The sequence below is a fragment of the Lynx canadensis genome, chromosome D1 (assembly GCF_007474595.2).
Source record: "Lynx canadensis isolate LIC74 chromosome D1, mLynCan4.pri.v2, whole genome shotgun sequence".
Classification (NCBI taxonomy): Eukaryota; Metazoa; Chordata; class Mammalia; order Carnivora; family Felidae; genus Lynx; species Lynx canadensis.
Window position 1 is genome coordinate 113,460,710 of NC_044312.2, and position 17,348 is coordinate 113,478,057.

At 60.5% G+C, this 17,348-nt stretch overlaps 1 protein-coding gene across 5 annotated transcripts in view; it reads left to right on the forward strand.

Annotated features, from left to right (window-relative positions):
* The window catches only part of CARS1 (cysteinyl-tRNA synthetase 1), a 44,517-nt gene that overhangs the window by 12,008 nt on the left and 15,161 nt on the right, over positions 1-17,348 (forward strand). For 4 of the 5 annotated variants that reach the window (XR_003972451.1, XR_003972452.1, XM_030333096.2 and 1 more), the window contains 8 exons: positions 422-513; positions 1,189-1,277; positions 1,752-1,848; positions 2,260-2,358; positions 3,203-3,352; positions 11,698-11,838; positions 12,042-12,130; positions 13,668-13,789. Coding sequence is in view for 3 of the 5 variants with exons in the window: in XM_030333096.2 (XP_030188956.1) it covers positions 422-513; positions 1,189-1,277; positions 1,752-1,848; positions 2,260-2,358; positions 3,203-3,352; positions 11,698-11,838; positions 12,042-12,130; positions 13,668-13,789 (879 nt within the window). In the remaining 2 variants the exon portion in view is untranslated. Of the gene's footprint in view, positions 1-421; positions 514-1,188; positions 1,278-1,300; positions 1,470-1,751; positions 1,849-2,259; positions 2,359-3,202; positions 3,353-11,697; positions 11,839-12,041; positions 12,131-13,667; positions 13,790-17,348 lie in introns of those variants that run through there. The other variant, XM_032594951.1, reaches the window with a different exon arrangement.

The following is a 17,348-nucleotide window of genomic DNA, read 5'->3' on the forward strand; positions in this document are numbered from 1 at the left end:
CCTGTGCTGCCCCGGGAAGTGGCCCATGTCCCTCAAACCCGGGGGGAGGGCAGGGCACCCCCAGTTACATGCTGCATTAGAGCCCAGCGGCGCGGGGCCCGAGCCCCCTCCTGACCCGCGAGCGGTGGCCGCCGCTGCCGCGCACGTTTGTGAACGGGGGTGCACGGGTGTGAGGCCCGGCGGGAGCTGGCGGGTGTGAGCACGCCTCGGGGGCCTCCCCAGGCCGTGTTTCCGCTCGTAGCGCAGAATGTGAGCCACGTGGAGAAGGGGCCACGTTGGACTCGGCGATGCCGGCGGATCCGCTCGTTCGGCCCCCCTGGCGGGTCATGGAGAGCAACACGGTGTTTGCGTTGGAACAGCCAGGTGGTGGCTGCGGTGTGACGTGCGCTTCCGTGACTCTGCACGCTTTCTGCCTTCGCAGGTAAAGGTCGGCGGGGGCAGCCTCAGTGGTCTCCTCCAGCCGGGTCTCCGCCGTGCAAGCTCCGCCTTTACAACAGCCTCACCCGGAACAAGGTCAGGAGGGGCCCCGCGGGAGGGGTGCGGGGAGGGCCGGCCCCGGGAGCCCACGTGCCCTCGTGGAGCCGACCGGTGCTGTTGCGTCGGGCTCTGCAGTCAGCGCATACGGGCTCTGACACCGGGCAACTCCTCGCCCCGCGTTCTCCGTGCGGCCCGAGGACAGCTGTCCTCGAGGGGAGGGCCGCCTGCTGGCCCTGCAGCGCCCTGACCACTCCCCCGGCCGCCAGGGGCGTAGACGCCCGCGGTCACTCGGAGCCACGCCGAGTGCCGGCCTGCCTTCAGAGGGGACACGTGGCGGCGGCAGGCGCCCCAGCGCCAGCCAAGCCGACGGGCAGAGCGGCGGGCCCGGTGGGCGTTGCCGGGCGCCGACCGGGTTTCGAGAAGGCGGGATCGGATCCCAGTCGAGTGGGGTTTGCTTGGTTGCGGCCACGGCGGGTTAGAATTTTGTCCGTGAGCGCGCTGGCACGCGGGGACACGGGGTCTCGGGGGTTCCAGCCGCAGTAACGGAGCTCTCCCGTCCCTGACGTCTATGGCCTTTGTCAGTGAGACAGACTTGTCCTTGCTGAATTTGGCGTAAACAAACCCCAGCGTCCTCTCTGACGCTGGCTGGGGTGACCCCGCGCGGTGCCTCTTACACATCGACGACGGTCGTCCCTTCGTGTTTTACCAAAGGACGTGTTTATACCTCAAAACGGGAAGAAGGTGACGTGGTACTGCTGCGGGCCTACCGTCTACGACGCGTCTCACATGGGGCACGCCAGGTGGGACCCGCTGCGGGCGTCCGGCACGGGCAGGGGGGCGGCCGGGCGGGACCCGCTGCGGGCGTCTGGAGGTGTGGGCCCTGCGGGAGCATCTCTGCCCTTCAGAGATCTCTGCTCTGCTACAGGGACCCGAGATTCGAGAGGAAAATCAACCCCGAGCCTTTCTTATTTCTAAGATAAAATTTTCATTCTGTAAGTAACCCACATCCGTGACAGGAAAGTTGGGGGATGCGGACAGGTGACAGGAATCCTGCCCGGCAGCCGTGTGGCGGGCGTCCTGGCTGCGTGTAGACATCTGGTCCCACGGCTCTGGCGGCAGGCTGGGGCCCCCACGGCAGTCACGGGCCCTGAGCAGGGTGGTGGTGCCATGGGAGCCTTCCCCCGTGGCTGCTCTCGTGGCCGTGGCCCTGGGCAGAGGGGGGGGGGGGCGTGGTGCGTGGCGGGCTACGGGAAAGGTCTGTCCGCGTGCTCTAGGTCCTACATTTCCTTCGACATCCTGAGGAGAGTGCTGCAGGACTACTTCGGCTTCGACGTGTTCTACTGCATGAACATCACGGACATCGACGACAAGGTGGGGCTCTCACCAGGCCGTTTTCGGAACGGCGGGGGTGGGAAGGAGGAAGTGACGTCGGTGAGTAGAACACGGTGGGCCTCGGCCCCGTACACATCCAGTTAGCGTCGCGGTTTGTACGAACGACGTCCGTCTTCAGATGTGAAGATGCTGCGAGAACCTGAACGACCGGGGACCCGGCGGATAAGATGTCAGCCCGAGGTACTTCGTGGCAACGAGACTTCGGGTGGCACGCGATTTTGTGTGCAGCGATGGGGCGGCGGGGGGAGGGCAGCCAATTTCCTGAAGATCAGAAAGGTCACGGGAGGAGGGCCGTGTTCCCCGGCCGCCTGGCGGGGCTCAGAGTCTGCCGGCTTGCAGGGACAAGGGCGCGCTTTGGACGTGACCCCGGTTTCCCTTTCATCCCTCCAGATCATCAAGAGGGCCCGGCAGAACTACTTGTTTGAGCAGTACCGGGGGAAGCAGCCGCGGGCGGCCCAGCTCCTGGAGGATGTTCACGCCGCCCTGAAGGTGGGCCCCCGTCTGTCTGTTCCTTGACTCCTGACCGTCCCTGGCGTGGGGCCTTAGTTGTCCACAATTAAAGCTAGCGCCATCCGGGCACCGGAGCTCTGGGTCACGTGGTCCCCTGGCCTGTGGGAAAAGTCGCCAGGAAAGACACACTTGGGCGGGGCGTGGAGTAGGGGGCTGTGCCTGCCGCTCACGGGAGAATGTCAGAGTTTGTCACGGTGGCAGTAACGTATGCTTGCCCGTACAATGTCCCTAACACTCCTGTGTCTTCTGTGCTGAGATCACAGCCGCATCTGATGATTCTGAGTGTGCGACACGGAAGCCGTCCCAGCCCCTTACGTTGGGGGCACTAGAAATTTTCAGAATTATTGGCGGAAATTCTTTCCAATTTAATATTTTGAGTAACAGTATCACAAAGTATGGTGCTAACAGGGTAAGGCTAGAATAAGTCGTTTTATTCTCTTTAAGAGTGGTTAGTATTTTAGTGACCGCAGCAGTGATCAGCGCTTACGTGCATCATCTCTAGAAGAGAAAGTGGGAATGAAATCAGAGCTTAGCGGTCTTGGGCTGACACGGGGCGGGCCCGCCAGGACTTCGCGCCTTTGCGAGGCTCAGTAGTCCCCCGGTGACACCTGAGTGACCCCGAGCACAGGCGTTTTAACATCAGAGAAACAGGCCGGAGGGGCCGCGAGGAGCAGGGTGTCGGGCCGGGCCTGTCCACTGCCGGACTTGCGCCTCCTTCGGGGAAGCTAGGACCACGCCCTGGGGACACTTGCAGGGCAGGGGGAGGGACTGTCCTCTCCGGTGAGGCAGCCTCTGACGGCCCTGCCCTCTCCTGTGCTTGCAGCCGTTTTCAGTCAAGTTAAATGAGACCGCGGACCCGGACAGAAAGCAAATGCTGGAGCGCACTCAGCGCGCGGTGGAGCTGGCCGCAGAGCCCCTGGAGAGAGCCGTGCGGGGCGGCCTCCCGGCAGAGGAGGCCGCCCGCTGCGCAGAGGTGAGGTCTCCAGCGCGACCCGCACACCCTGCCCCGAGGTGGCTCGCTGCTCCCGGGTTCCAGCCTGTGCCTCTGCGCGCGGCACCTGGGCCCGGCCACCCTGGGGCCGAGCAGGGCTCCCCTCGCCCCACGCCAGCGTCCTCACGGGTGGGGGCGGCGCATCGGAGCATGTGCGGAGATCGTTCCGGGGGTTTCTGGTGGCCTCCCCCGTGTTTCTTGGCGGCACCTGCAGAGAGCAGAGCGAGGCTGGAGTTGAACTGGGCCGTGGGGCCCTGTGTGGGTTCCCCGCCGGCCCCGGGGCCTCCCGGGCAGGCTCCTCCGCCCCCTGGACAGGGTGAGGGCACTGCACTGGGGCCTGGGAGGCTGTCACTGCCGGCGCCTCCAGCCCGGCCCGTCTCCTGCTCGCTGGCGCCCCCTGCTGGCTGCCCTCTCCAGCGCTCAGTGGGACGACTGACCCGGCCATCCCTCCCTGGAGTGGGGGGGGGGGGGGGGAGGGCAGCTCAGGCTTTACTTTCACTTTCACGTTCTCCCATGGTTCAGATGGCCGGCGTGGCCTCCTGCCGAGCTTAATGAGACAGAGCCTGATGTACGCAGACCCGCGTTTTTGCCGGGCGTCCTTCCGCCTGGGCCCCGCGTCGTAGCTGGCCTTCCTTCGGAGGGCCTCCTGCGTCCGCTGTTTCTCCCTCTCCTGGGATCCCAGTCACGTTTCCTGGTTATGGCAGTATGACTGGGAGTTTTTTTCTTGATTATTCCACCGATACCCTTTCCTTAGAAGAGTATGATAACACAGACGTGACGTAAGATGTACCACCTTAACCACTTACAGGTGCACAGCTCAGGGGCGCTAAGCACGTTCACGCTGTTGTGCAGCTGTCCCCACCCTCTGCGTCCAGAACTTTCCGTCTTCCCAAACAGAAACTCTGTCCCTGGGAAACACGGGCCCCCTTTTGTCCGTGATGAGTAACGTAGCTGTGAAGAGCGCTGTGCAGATATCCCGCCTAGTTCCTTCGTGTGGACACTTCTGGAGCGGAAGTCTGGGCTATTTGGCGGCTAGATTTCAGGATTCCGAGAATCCGCCACACCGGTTTCCACAGCAGCATCCACACCGCGGTTTCTGACCGTTCCCACCAACACTTGTGATTTCCGTCCTTCTGACGGTAGCCTTCCTGATGAGTGGGGGCCGTGGCCCACGGGGCACTGGGTCCGCACTTCTCTGAGCACCGGTGAGGCTGACCAGCTGACCATGAGCTGGGAGTCCTTGTCTGTCTGTGGACGCACATTTGCAAGAGTTTCTTTAGGCTGTACGTCTGGGGTGGAGGTGCCGGGCTGTCGGCCGTGTGTCTGCCTAACCGTCGGGTCCCCAACACCGGCCACGCGTCCGGTGATTCTGCGGAAGGACGCGCGGGACTCGGCGTAGACTTGTCCTCACATCGAAGGGGTCTCACGGGTCTCACGGGGTTGTGGCTGGAGGCGAGGCTCGGGCCGAGTCTGGAGGAATCCACGCACGGGCCTCCCCGGTTCCCGCAGACGCGCGGCTCGCCCTCCCCCACCAGAAAATGCGTGGCCGCCCGTGGTAGATGTTCGTGTGCAGAGAGCCCATCGGACCCTCCATGCCCGAGGCTTCACGGGTGCTGTCCCATCCACCCAGCACCCAGCACGGCTTCCCCCGACCACGGCTCCCACCCACCAAGTCTCCGACTCCAGAAACGAGCAGGTTTATGTTTTGCGTCCGCCACACTGTTCGCTCGATGACACAGAGTGGTCCCGGTGTCCCCGCCTCTCCGTGCGGGGACGTTTTCCTGCAGACTCAGCAGGGGCCGCCCTGCCCGCGGGCCTCTCCAGAGGGGCTGGCAGCTGGGGCCTGCCGTGCAGTAACGCTTCCCTAAGTGTCTGTTCCTCCCGTGTCTGCGACACGTGTCAGCTATTGTTCACCTGCACTTGGGGTTGCCGGGTTCCTTTCATGGGTGGGATAGGAGCCAGCACGTGACGGGCTCGTTACTGTAGTTTGGATCCGCATGTGTCTGACCTCTTGCGAGATGGCCTTTCCGTGTTCTCTCTTGACGGCCGTGATTCTGGGCACAGGTCTTCTGCCCCATTGTCCACCTGGATTTCTGTCTTCTTATGGGTTTAAAAGCGTCCTTACTCCTGGACACTAACCCCTTGTCATCTAAATACGTTGCAAACGCTTTCTCACAATCTCTGGCATTTCTTTTCACTTTCTTTCAGTAACAGAGGGTCTGAATTCTGACGCAGTCAAACGTATCAGCTTTTTAAATGCTCCTTTGTGTTCTGTGTCAGGTCTGAGCGTGTGGTTGCCCAGGTTCTCCTCTGTTGGCCACGCCACCCACCCCGTGTGAGCATCTCGCCAGCTGTCCCTGGCGTCAGGGAGGGAGGAGGTCTAGGCTCGTTTGTGCTGTCTCTTTCTTCCCGTGTGTTTTCGCTTGTCCAGGCCCATGGGGGGGCCCGGGTGGGATCTTAACCTTCATACGGAGGCGTCGTTTCGGACGGGTCGGTCCCCTCCATTCTGTCTTCCTGTTTCGTCTGTTTCTTTAAAGACATGGTGTTCAGAGCAGTTTCAGGTTCCCGGCAAGTCTGAGAGGAGGCACGGAGATTTCCCACGGGGCCTTGCCCTCCAGCCCCGCCTCCTCCACTGTCAGCACATCACCCGCAGACGCGTCGTCGTCACCGAGAACCCACAGCAGACACGGGTTCTGTCCTGGGGGGGGGGGGGTGGCGCGTGTTCCATGGGTGTGGACGGATGTGCAGCGGTGCGCACATCTACTCCAACGTCAGGCGGAGTGGTTTCCCTGCCCTGGGCATGCCGTGCGCCCCGCCTGCACGTCCCTCCCTGTCCCCAGCCCCTGGAAACCGCTCGTCTGTCTGCGGCCTCCGTGCGTTTCCCTTTCCAGAACGTCACAGAGTTGGCATCGCACCCCATGTGGCCTTCTCAAATTGGCTTTTGTCACTAAATCTACACGTCAGGGTCATCCACGCTTCCCCTGTCCTGAGAGCTCGCGTCTCTTGAGCGCGGGGTAAGACTCCGTGCGCTGGACGCCCCGCAGCTGGTTTATCCGCCCACCTGCTGAGTGCACCTTTGTGGCTTCCGAGGTTAGGCAGTTGTGAAGAAGCGGATAGAAACGTCCACCTGCAGGGTTTCGTGTGGACCTGAGTTTCCGGCTCCTTTGGGCAAATACCAGGAGTGTGGCTGCTGGATCTAGGAGCATGCTCCGTTTTGCAAGAAGCCAGCACACCGTCCTCCAGAGCGGCTGCTCCGCCCCCGATCCCGGCACGGGGGAGTCCTTGCTGTTCTGACTCCCCAGCATGGAGTGTGTGTGTATTTTGGCCCTTCTGACAGGCGTGTGATGGTATCCCACTGTTGGGGTTTGCGTTCCCCCGACGGCATCGGTGGGGAGCACCTTTCCACGTCCTTCCCTGTTTGCCACCTGAGCCTCTTTGGCGAGGGGCCTGTCGAGGTCTTTGACTCAGTCTTCATCGAGTTGTTTGTTTTCTTACTGTTGAGTGTGCACATTTCGGATAAGAGCCCTTTATCAGTTGTGTCTTTGGCAAGTAGTTTCTCCTAGTCTGAGGCTCGTCTTTTCGTGTTCTTGACTGTGGTTTTCCTAGAGCAGAACTTTGTGATCTTAAAGTTCAGCCGTCCACACACCACTTCCTTTCCTTTTTCTTTGTTTTTTTTTTTTTTTTTTAAATGCTCTTTAGAGAGAGGGGAAGAGAACTGGTGGGGGAGGGGCAGAGAGAGAGGGAGACACAGAACTCAAAGCGGGCTCCGGGCTCTGAGCCGTCAGCCCAGAGCCCGACTCGGGGCTTGAACCCAAGAACCGTGAGATTGTGACCCGAGCCGAAGTCAGATGCTTAACCGACTGAGCCACCCAGGCGCCCCGCTAATATTTTATTAAGGATTTTTGCATCTATGTCCATGAGAGATACTGGTCTGCAGTTTTCTTTTCTTGCGATGTCTTTGTGTTTGGCGTTAGGGTAATGCTGTCCTCGTGGAATGAGTTAGGAAGTAGTCTGTCTGCTACTTTCCTCTGAAAACCTGTAGAAAATTGGTATAACTTGTTCCTTCGATGTTTGATAAAATTCACCAGTGAACCCACCTGGCCTGGGTGATGTCTGTTTTGGAAAGTTACAAGTTATTGATTAAATCTCTTTAATAGACATAGGATACAGGCTTTTTTCGGATTGTGTGGATCATCTTGGGTGAGTTTTGGCAACTTCTGTCTTTCAAAGAATCGGTCCGTTCGTGCAGGTTTCAAGTTTGGGGGCACAAGGTTGTGTACAGTGTTACTTTATTATGCTTTTAGTTTTCATGGGGTCTGTAGTAACGTCCCTCTTTCACTTTGAGTACTAGTATCGTGTTCTCTCTTTTTTCTTAAGTAGCTTGCCTAGAGGCATACCAGTTTTATTCATTTCCCCAAAGAACTAGTTTTTGGTTTCGTGGATTTTTTTCTGTATGGAGTTCCCGTGTTCTGCTTTAATTTTTATTATTTCTTTCTTCCACTTTGGACTTAATTTGTTCTTCTTTTTCTAGTTTGTTAGGTGGAAGTGTAGATGATTAATTTTAGACCTCTTTTTCTTCTCTGATCTATGCGCCTAGTGTTACAAATGTCCTCTAAGCACTGCTTTTGCCGTATTTCACAAATTTTGGTACACTGCGTTTTCGTTTTCATTTAGCTCAAAAACTTTTTATTTATTTAAAAAAAATTTTTTTTTACATTTATTTATTTTTGAGAAACAGAGTGAGACAAAGCATGAGTGGGGGAGGGACAGAGCGAGGGAGACACGGAATCCGAAGCAGGCTCCAGGATCCGAGCTGTCAGCACAGAGCCCGAAGCGGGGCTCCAGCCCACAAACCGTGAGATCGTAACCTGAGCTGAAGTCGGGCGCTCAACCGACTGAGCCCCCCAGGTGCCCCTAGTTCAAGACTTTTAATGTTTTCTTGGGATAACCTTCTTTGGCCCGTGTGTTCTTTAGAAATGCGTTCTTTGATCCCCATGTACTGTGGGGTTTTCCAGCTCTCTTTCTCTTTCTGGTTTCTAGTTCAGTTGCACAGTGGTCCGAGAGCAGACACGGTGTATGATTTCCGTTCTTTTGAATTTGTTCAGGCGTGTTTTACAGCCCAGCCTGTGGTCTGTGTTGGTGAACGCTGCGTGTTCTGCCTGCTGTCGGACGAAGTGGTCTGCGGACGTGCATTGGGTCCAGCCGACTGATGGTCATGTTGAGCTCATCCGCCTCCTTACCCGTCTCCTACTGCTGGGTCCGTCCCCTTCGGAGGGAGGCGTGTTGAAGTCTCCAACCACCTCTGCGAGTTCATCTGTTTCTCCTCACACTTCTGCTTGCTTCTGCCTCGTGTGGTCTGACGCCCTGCCCCGGGCCCGCACACCGGAAGCACGGTTGCCCTGTAGAACTGACCCGTTTGTCCTGCCACGTCCTTCTCTATCCCTGACGACTCTCCTGGCTTCGAAGTCTGCTTTGTCTGAAGGGAGCTACTCCTGCTTTATCTCACTGATTTGCACCGTGGTCGCGCAGTGCATTTCCACCATCCGTTTACTTTTGATTTGTACGTGTCTTTTTACTTAAAGTGGATTCCTTGTGGACAACTGAGAGTTGGGTCTTGGATTTTGATCCACTCTGATGATCTCTTTTGGTTGGTGCGTTTAGACCATTGACATTCAAAGTGATGTTGATGTAGTTGGATTCTTATCCACGCTGTTGTTTTCTCTTGTTGCCCTCGTTCTTTGTTCCTGTTTTGTCTTCCACTCCTTGTCTGTCTTTCGTGGTTTTAAGTGAGCATTTCACATGATTCTGCTTTCTCTCCTTTTACCGCATATCAAACACTTGATTTTCAGTGGTTGCCCTAGAGTTTGCAATATACACTTGTGACTAATCCCACTTTCAAACACACTGTGCCCTTCGTGGTCGTAGGAGTGCCCTACAATAACGAGATGACCCTAGTTCCTGCTTCCCGCCCTTGTGTCGTGGCCGTCACTTGTCTTAGCTGTCTGGAAACACAGAGGGCGTTGTGTCTACTTAAACGGGTACGTAAGTGTGCAGGTCGATGCATTCCCACTGCCATCATTTTGAACAAGCTGTTCTCTGTTGGAGAAATAGAAGTTAAGAGAAATAGAAGTTCTGGGGCACCTGGGCGACTCCATCGGTTGAGCAGTCTGACTCGTGATTTTGGCTCGGATCGTGATCCCGGGGTCGTGGGATCGAGTCCCACGTCTGGCTCTGCGCTGACAGCTTGGAGCCTGCTTGGGATTCTCTCTCTCCCTTTCTCTGTCCCTCCACTGTTCACATGCATGCTCTTTCTCTCCTCTCTCTAAAAAATAAATAATCATAAATTGCTTTTATTTTACGTGCACTTAATTCTTTCTGCGATGTTCTTTCTTACTTTATGTAGACCCAAGCTTCCAACCTCTGTTACTTTCGTCCTCTCTAAAGAGCTTCTTTGGACATTTCTTGCAAAGCAGGTCTGCCGGCAACACGTTCCCTTGGTTTTTGTTTCCCTGAGAGTTTGGTTTCCCTTTGCTTTTGCAGGCCGACGTCACAGGGCACAGAATTCCCGGGTGGCAAGCGTTTTGTCTCAGCACTTAAATATCCCCGTCCTTCTTTGCTTGCACGGAGTGTGAGGACAAGTCGGGCGCAGTGCTCGCCTCTGCTCGTCTACCGACGAGGTGTTTTCCTCGGGCTTCTTTCAGGATTGCATCAGCTTTGATGGGGTGCGGCCCGAGCTCGGCGTGCCTGGGTGCGGCATTCCGGTGTTTCTCCTGCCCGACGTCCCGGGGGCTCCGTGCGCCTGCGGTTAGGGTCCGACACGAGTGGGGCGCTCTCACTCGCTCGGGAGTCCGACGTTTCTCCCTCCCTTTCCCTCTGCTGTCCCCGTGACGCACTTGTGGCACGTCTGTGGTGGGCCCGGGGCCTCGGCTGCCCTGTTCGGTTTTGTTCACTCTGTGAGAATGAAACCTTTCTCATGTTCAGTTTTGGGGGTTTCTCTTCTGTTGTCCTCAAGCCCCGAGATTCTTCCGCCGGCCGCGTCCAGTCTCTCGATGACCCCACAAGGACGGTCTTTGTTTCTATCAGGCTGTGGTGGATCCCCGACGTCTCCTGCCCGTTCTTTCAGGACTTCCTTCTCTCTGCTCACCTTGGCCCTCTGTTCCTGCGCATGGTGGCCTCATCCATCGGAGCCCTGAGCGTATTCATCCCAGTAGTTTGACCCCCGGGTCTGCCAGCCGCCCTGTGTCTTCACGTCGTTCTCTGCCTCTTGGCGTGCCCGGTCGTGTTTCCTCGATAGCCAGCCGTGAGGTTCCCGGCTGTGAGGGGACGGGCGGGGAGGTGACCAGGCTGGGGGCCGGGCCCCGTGCCAGGTGCCGTGAGCGGGGTTCAGTCTCAAGCGAGCCCACGCCTCTGGACCGTGCCTCCCTGGCGCCCGGCGTGGTGGCCGTGGGGCCGAGCGTCCTGGTGGGGCCCTGTCACCGCCCGCCAGCCCGGCAGCAGGTAGCAGGTGTGTTCCAGGTGGGAGCCTGGCGGGAGCCCCTAGCTGCGCCTTTCCTGTCCACATCGTGGTACAAACGTGCCTCCCTGCGTGTCCTCACTGTGTCTTCCGTGTCCTCTTTTCCTGAACTTTCTCTCTGCACCCTTTGTTCTTGGCCCCGTTGCCCCCACTGGCGGACTGCAGACCGCCTGCCTGTCCCCACATCCCTGTCACTGCTCCAGTTAAGATGCCGAAGGCGCTGGGTTCCTCCAGAGCAGGACCTCAGGGTCCCCCCGGCCTGCACGGCTCAGGCCACGGCCACGACACTCACCTCCCATGACAGATGGACATTCCTCCTGTCTGACGGGAGTGCTGCGGTGACAGGACACGTCTCGTACCGGCACTGCGCTGTTGCCCGTGACGTGGGCCTGCTGTCTTCAGTTGATGGCATCTGGCGGTCAGGGCGCCCTGGCCGAGAGGCCTCCCTCCGGGACGGGGCTCTGCCATCTCCGTGCCCTGGCTGTGGACGACCGCACCGTGCCCGCTCCTGCCCCGCCCCGCCCCGTGGCAGCGGCGGCCCCGCTTGTCCCCACGGCCCTCCCAACCCTGTGACCACAGTAGTCGGACCTCCTGAATGTGCTGCGTCTTGGAACCTCCCACTTAGGGAGTCTGGTGTCTGTCCCCGTGCTGAGCCGTTTACACGAGCACCGCGGTCTCATGGAGATGGCGGCTCGTCGTGGCCGTGGCTTTGCGTGGCACATCCTTGAATTCGAGGTCTCCGTGCGGACCAACTGCACGAGATGCGGTCCCGTAAAGCTCGTACACGTGTGTGGACGCTGTTCTTTGTCCACAGGTGTTGTTGGAAGAAGCAAAAGATTTGCTCTCTGACTGGCTGGACTCCACACTGGGCAGCGAAGTCACGGACAATTCTATTTTCTCCAAACTGCCCAAGTTCTGGGAAGAAGAATTCCACAGAGACATGGAAACCCTGAACGTAAGTGTCGCCAGGTGTCCCGCCCTTGCTCTCTCATCGGGGCCCGATGATCGCGATCCCGACCGTCTTCAGTCAGGTCTGAAGTGCGGGCCGGGGGCCTGCGGGCCTTCTCGGCCTGCATTTGGTGCCGGTGCTTCCTGGAGCGTGCCGTCCGAGGCTGCTGTTCCAGAAGGAAGAGGGGGACTTGTTCTTCTCACCCCCAGGTTCTCCCTCCGGACGTCCTGACCCGGGTGAGTGAATATGTGCCGGAGATCGTGAACTTTGTCCAGAAGATTGTGGACAACGGCTACGGGTAAGCTCGGGGCCCTCCCCGTGGGAGCACGGCATTCCGGGAAGGTTGTGCAGGGAAGGCGGCAGGGAGGGGAGCTCGTGGTGCTGTGGGGCTGCGGCCACCAAGCCCCTGGCTCCGGACGGCACAGGGCGGGGTCGTTCCTCCGCGGGCCGCGAGGGCAGGCTCTGTCCCGGTCCCTGGCCTCGGCTGGCAGACGGCGGCCCTCTCGCTGCCTTGGCACATACTTGTCACTCTGCACACAGGCTGCTGGGGCTCCTTTTGTGTCCTCGTCAACTCCTCTGACGCAGACGCTGCGTAGGAGTCATGCGGGGTTGGGGCTCCCCCTGGTGACCTCGCTTCGCCCCTGCAAAGACCCCGTCTCCAAACACTGTCCCGTTCTGGGGGGCTACGGGCTAGCACTGACACACAGGAATTGGGGGGGACGCGGCCGAGCCCATGACCTCACCGCGGGAGCAACTGCCCCTGTGTCACGCCGACCCTCCCGGCAGCCTCGCTCCTCGGTGCCGCTGAGTCCTCAGTGTCGGGGCCGTGGCAAGGATGCGCGTGCCGTAGAGAGCGCCCGCCTGCGGGCTGCCGGCGAGCCCACGGCTAAGTCCGCGAGCACGGGGCCGGGCTGGTGAGCGTGGAGGCGCGGTTTCCGCCGCACGGCGTGAGACCCCTTGTCCACGAGTCACCTCCCAGGGACGCGTGTTTCCTCAAGGCCCTCGGCCTCGGTGGTGACCCTGGTCTGCCCTCTTTGCACCACCTGACCCACAAAACACCGTCCGTGTCTCTGAAGTTAGCGCTGTCGGGAATCGCCGACGCCCAGAAGCGTAACTGGGGGCGTGGGGTCTGCCGCGCGGGGGGAGGGGGGCGCCCTCCCCTGCGCCCCTGCTCTGGGAGGTTCCGTCCCCACCTCTCGGGCGAGATGAGGCGCCACCGAGCGGAATGAGGAGAGCACAAGACCTGGTGTGGGGCCCGGAGTAGCACAGGCTCTCTGGAGGTGGTGACGCCTCCCCTGTCCCCTACCTGGCACGGTCACTGCAGGGCGACACGGGGTCGTGTGCCAGACTGAGTGCCGTGGGCGAGGCCAAGGTGAGAGAAGACAGATCATTCCGGGCTGGAATAACGTGGAGGGCTGCTGAGAGGCAGAGAGCTTGGCGGGGCCGTGCAGGCGGGTGGAAGGCGGACCGAGCGAGGGCAGGGCACCCGGGACCGTGCCGTCACCGAGGCGAGGGGCAGGGCGGGAGCTGTGTGGTCCCGGGCTGCGAGGCGGAGGGACTGCACGGGGACACGCCGTCCCGAGAGTGAGGAGTTGGCCTCCGTGACGAGGCGCGCGTGTCGGGCCCGCTCGGCCTGCACGGCGGCCGTGGTTGCGAGTAGCTACGTCACGGGGCCGCAGGACGGCTGAGGCCGCGCTGGACGCAGTGGGCAGAGCAGAGTTTTAAGAGGCCCGTGGCCCGTGCAGCCCTTTGGCTTTGCAGGTTGTGCTCCTGCGAGGCGCCCGGGCTGTCCACGGGTCTGTCCACTTTCCCACAGCCTGGTTCTTACTTTCCAGCTACGTTTCCAATGGGTCCGTCTACTTCGACACCGTGAAGTTTGCTTCCAGCGAGAGACACTCCTACGGGAAGCTGGTGCCCGAGGCCGTTGGGGACCAGAAAGCCCTGCAGGAAGGGGAAGGTAAACGGGGCCGGGTGAGGGGGTTCAAGCCCAGGCCTCGCCCCCGCCCCCAGCCTGCCTCACCCGGGCACCTGGGGGCTGTGCCTTGTCGCCCAAGGAGTTTGGGGGGTTTTCCGCAAGAAACAAAAAAGCGAGCGTATCCAACACCATCTCAAAAAGCGTAGTGGACCCCGGGCCTGGATCCGGAGGGTCAGGGCGGCTTGTGGGACGCCCTGCGTGCCGGTGTGGGACGCCCAGTGCCGATGTGTCACGAATATGCGGGTTGCGACCTGGTGAATGAGGGGGCAGAAGCCACTCCCCTCCCCCCCCCAACCAGGGTCAGCAGGTGGCCCCCTTGGCATCTGAGCTCCTGCCTTTGGGAAAGTGGAACCCCCGGGGCTGTTTGGATTGAGGCTACGGTTTCAGCACACCCACGCCAGAGGAGGTACGGTCCCGAGAGCTGGCCCTTACGGGTTCTGGTCGCACACAGTGAGCCGGGGGAACGGGAGAGAGCGGCGAAGCGGGACCCTGGTCCTCGTCAGGCGGTTGGGGTGGCGGTGACCGCTTTCCGCGGGCTCAGCTCTGCGCAGCTGTCTTAAAGGTGCCCCGGGACGAGCAAGGCAGGGACGCGGGGCAAGAATTGCCAGGTCAGGTCTTTGTGGCATGTTCTGATTCTGGGCGGCACCCCAGAATGCCTGGTTCTTCTCTCTGTTTTTCTCTTTTTTAAGTTTTTTACTTGAGAGGGAAAGAGAGAGACACAGAAGGCCTCTGGGCACACACGCGAGCGGGGGCGAGGGGGCAGAGGGAGAAGAGCCTGACTTGGGGCTGGAACTCATGAACCATGAGATCGGGACCCGAACCAAATCCAGGAGTCAGACGCTCAGCCCCCTGAGCTGCCCGGCCACCCCGAGGATCGCTGAAGACATCCTGCAGAGTAAAGGAGGTCCCGTCACGATGCTGAGGCACCCGCGTCCTCAGAGGATGGTCACAGACTTGGGTGGACCGGCAGCGGGGCCCCCGCATCCCTGCGGCATCAGGGACGCACCCTGGTGTGCACGGGAGGTGCCGGGCGCGCCCCACGCACGGGTCGCTCAGACGGGCCGAGGCCCCCAAGACGCAGAGGGGTCGGGGTACGCGGGCAGCGGGGCTTTGTCTAGCAGACGGGCCTTCGCACACGCGAATGAGGGCAGGGCCCTCCCATAAGCCCGCGTGGGACCCACGCCCGGCCGCAGAAGGAGTTGCTCCTCACGAGGACCACAGCTTCTGCCCGTGGCGCGCTGAGCTGGACACCCGCCCCGAGGGGACGTCCGGACCTGTTTGAAGTCGCGCCAGAGCCGCAGCGGAGGTCACTCCGGGTTTGGAACTGAACGGCCACGGGAGGGCCGCACGGTCCCCCCCCCCGGACTGGGGGAGCTCACGCGCCAGTTCCAGGCCGCCCGACGTGTCGTGTGCAGTTGTGAACAAACGCAGACGGCGATGAGTGGGGCCAGCTGCCGGAAAAGCCCCGAAAGGAGCAGCAAAGCATCAAAGAAGAGGTGCCTGAAATAGCGGTAATTGAAACAGCCAACAGCTGGTTCTTCGCAAGGATCCACGACACAGAAAACCCGCTAGCGGGACCGATGAGTAAACACAGAAGATTCGAAGATACGTCCGGACAGGGCTGCACGGGACCAGAGACGGTGGCGTCTGCGAGAGCCCGGGAGGACGGGACCGCGCCGCTCGGCCCAGCGCGGCCAGGGGCGGCCTCCAGTCGGGGCAGGGAGAGCCCCAGAGACGGGAGGGGCCCGCCGCGCTAGGGACCCCGCACCATGTGCCCCAGCTGCGTTCGTTTTCTTTCTGCTTTCTCTTCTTCTCTTTTCTCTTTCGTCCTCTCCAGTAACCTCTACGTCCAACACGAGGCTTGAACTCACGACCCCGAGATCAAGAGTCTCGTGCTCATCCGACTGAGCCAGGCGCCCTGGGGTCTTAAATGTCACTTGTCCTTGGGTCTTTTTTCCCGGACTGATGTCAGAATCTCTGTGTTCCGGGGGCCAAAGTAGTCGATCCGACAGTGGATATAAAGGGACGAGGGGGGTCACGCCCTCCTTCGGGGACAGTTCCGCTTCCCTGGCCGTGCTGACGGCACGAGGCTCCTCACTGCATGGACGCTGGGATGCGGGGCTCCGGTGGAGAAGGGGCCTGGAGCCATCTCGGGGTGCGGGGCATCGGGGAGGCAGAAGGCACGAACCCGCTGTGCCTGGGGTCACTTTGGGTGCCTCAGGAGGGAGACGAGAAAGGACACCAGGAGAGTAGCAGGGGTCGTGTGACTTACTGCTCTTGAAGAGTCTAGAGCAACTATCAGGTGTCCCCCAAAGTGGCACTTGGCGAAGGGTGTGGGGAGGGGTGTGTGTGAAAGGGGGTCCTCTGTTCCAGAACTTTCCAAAAAATTTTCTGAAAAGTCAGGTACGTTCATAGTAAGTGTGTTCGTTATCGTGAAAATTAAAAGCCTGGATGCACGCTGTCGGCTAAATACAGGCTGGCCAGAGGGGTGTCATGACAGCTCGTCACATCGTCTTTGAGCGGCTGGTGTGATATGGTGACTGGCTCAGTGAGAAAGAGACATGAGACCGGGGTGGAGTCTGTCCTGCTGTGTGTGGATGTGTGTTTTGTTTGCAGAGACTAAAACAACCCAGAAACCTGCACACGGGGGCACCTGGAAACTGACAGTACATGTCAGCCTTTGTCTGTGACCGTGGCATTGTTTTCCAGGTTTTCTCGTAGTTTCCAAGTATTCTACTTATAGTGCCCGTGTCATAGGCGTCAGCTCTGTCGTAAAAATATCCTGCGTGCGCTCTCCCTCGGCTGTTCTCGGGTCGCCTGCCCTGTTGCTTGAACGGTGGCAGTCTTTGAGGTCGGCCGTGTCTGCAACTGTGGGCCCCGGGAGGAGTCTGTCGTTCCCGTTCCGCTGTTGTCCATGGGGGGGGGGGGGCGACAGCACCCAGGACGAGGCGGCGTGGAGACCACGCACGGGGCCCGGGGACCATGCCCCGCGCTGGCCCCGCTCACCTGGCTCCCCTGTGAGGGGGACTGACCGCAGGCGTTCGTTCGTTCTCTCGGCAGCCGGTGGGTCCGTGGGCGCCACGGCTCCTGCGTGTGGCCCAGGGAAGTGTCCCGGGGTGATGGCGTTGTCCTTTCCCGTTGCTCCCACCGCAGGCTGGCCTGCCCCTGGGGGCCCGGCCGTGACTGGCTGCGGCTTTCTCCTGGGGGGCCGCGTCTGGGAGCCCAGCTCGGCCAGGAGGAGCGGTGACGTCCCGCTTCGCCATCTATGGGGCCAAGCTGGAGGGCCAGGGAGCCGCACAGAGCGGGTTGGCTGGTTCTCAGACCTCCCAGAACCGGGAGCCGTGCGGGCCGCCGAGACGAGCCCGCCCCACCGAGGGCTGCCACCACGCCATGGCCTCACCCCTCAGTCTGGAGCCCCGTGGCTCACCCTGGCCCCGGGCCACGGCCGTGAGGGGAAGGCGGGGAGGAGGGTCTGAGGAAGTGGCAGGCATGGTCCGGTCCCGGGTGGTCGCCCTCAAACCGCGGGGCAGCACTGAAGTCT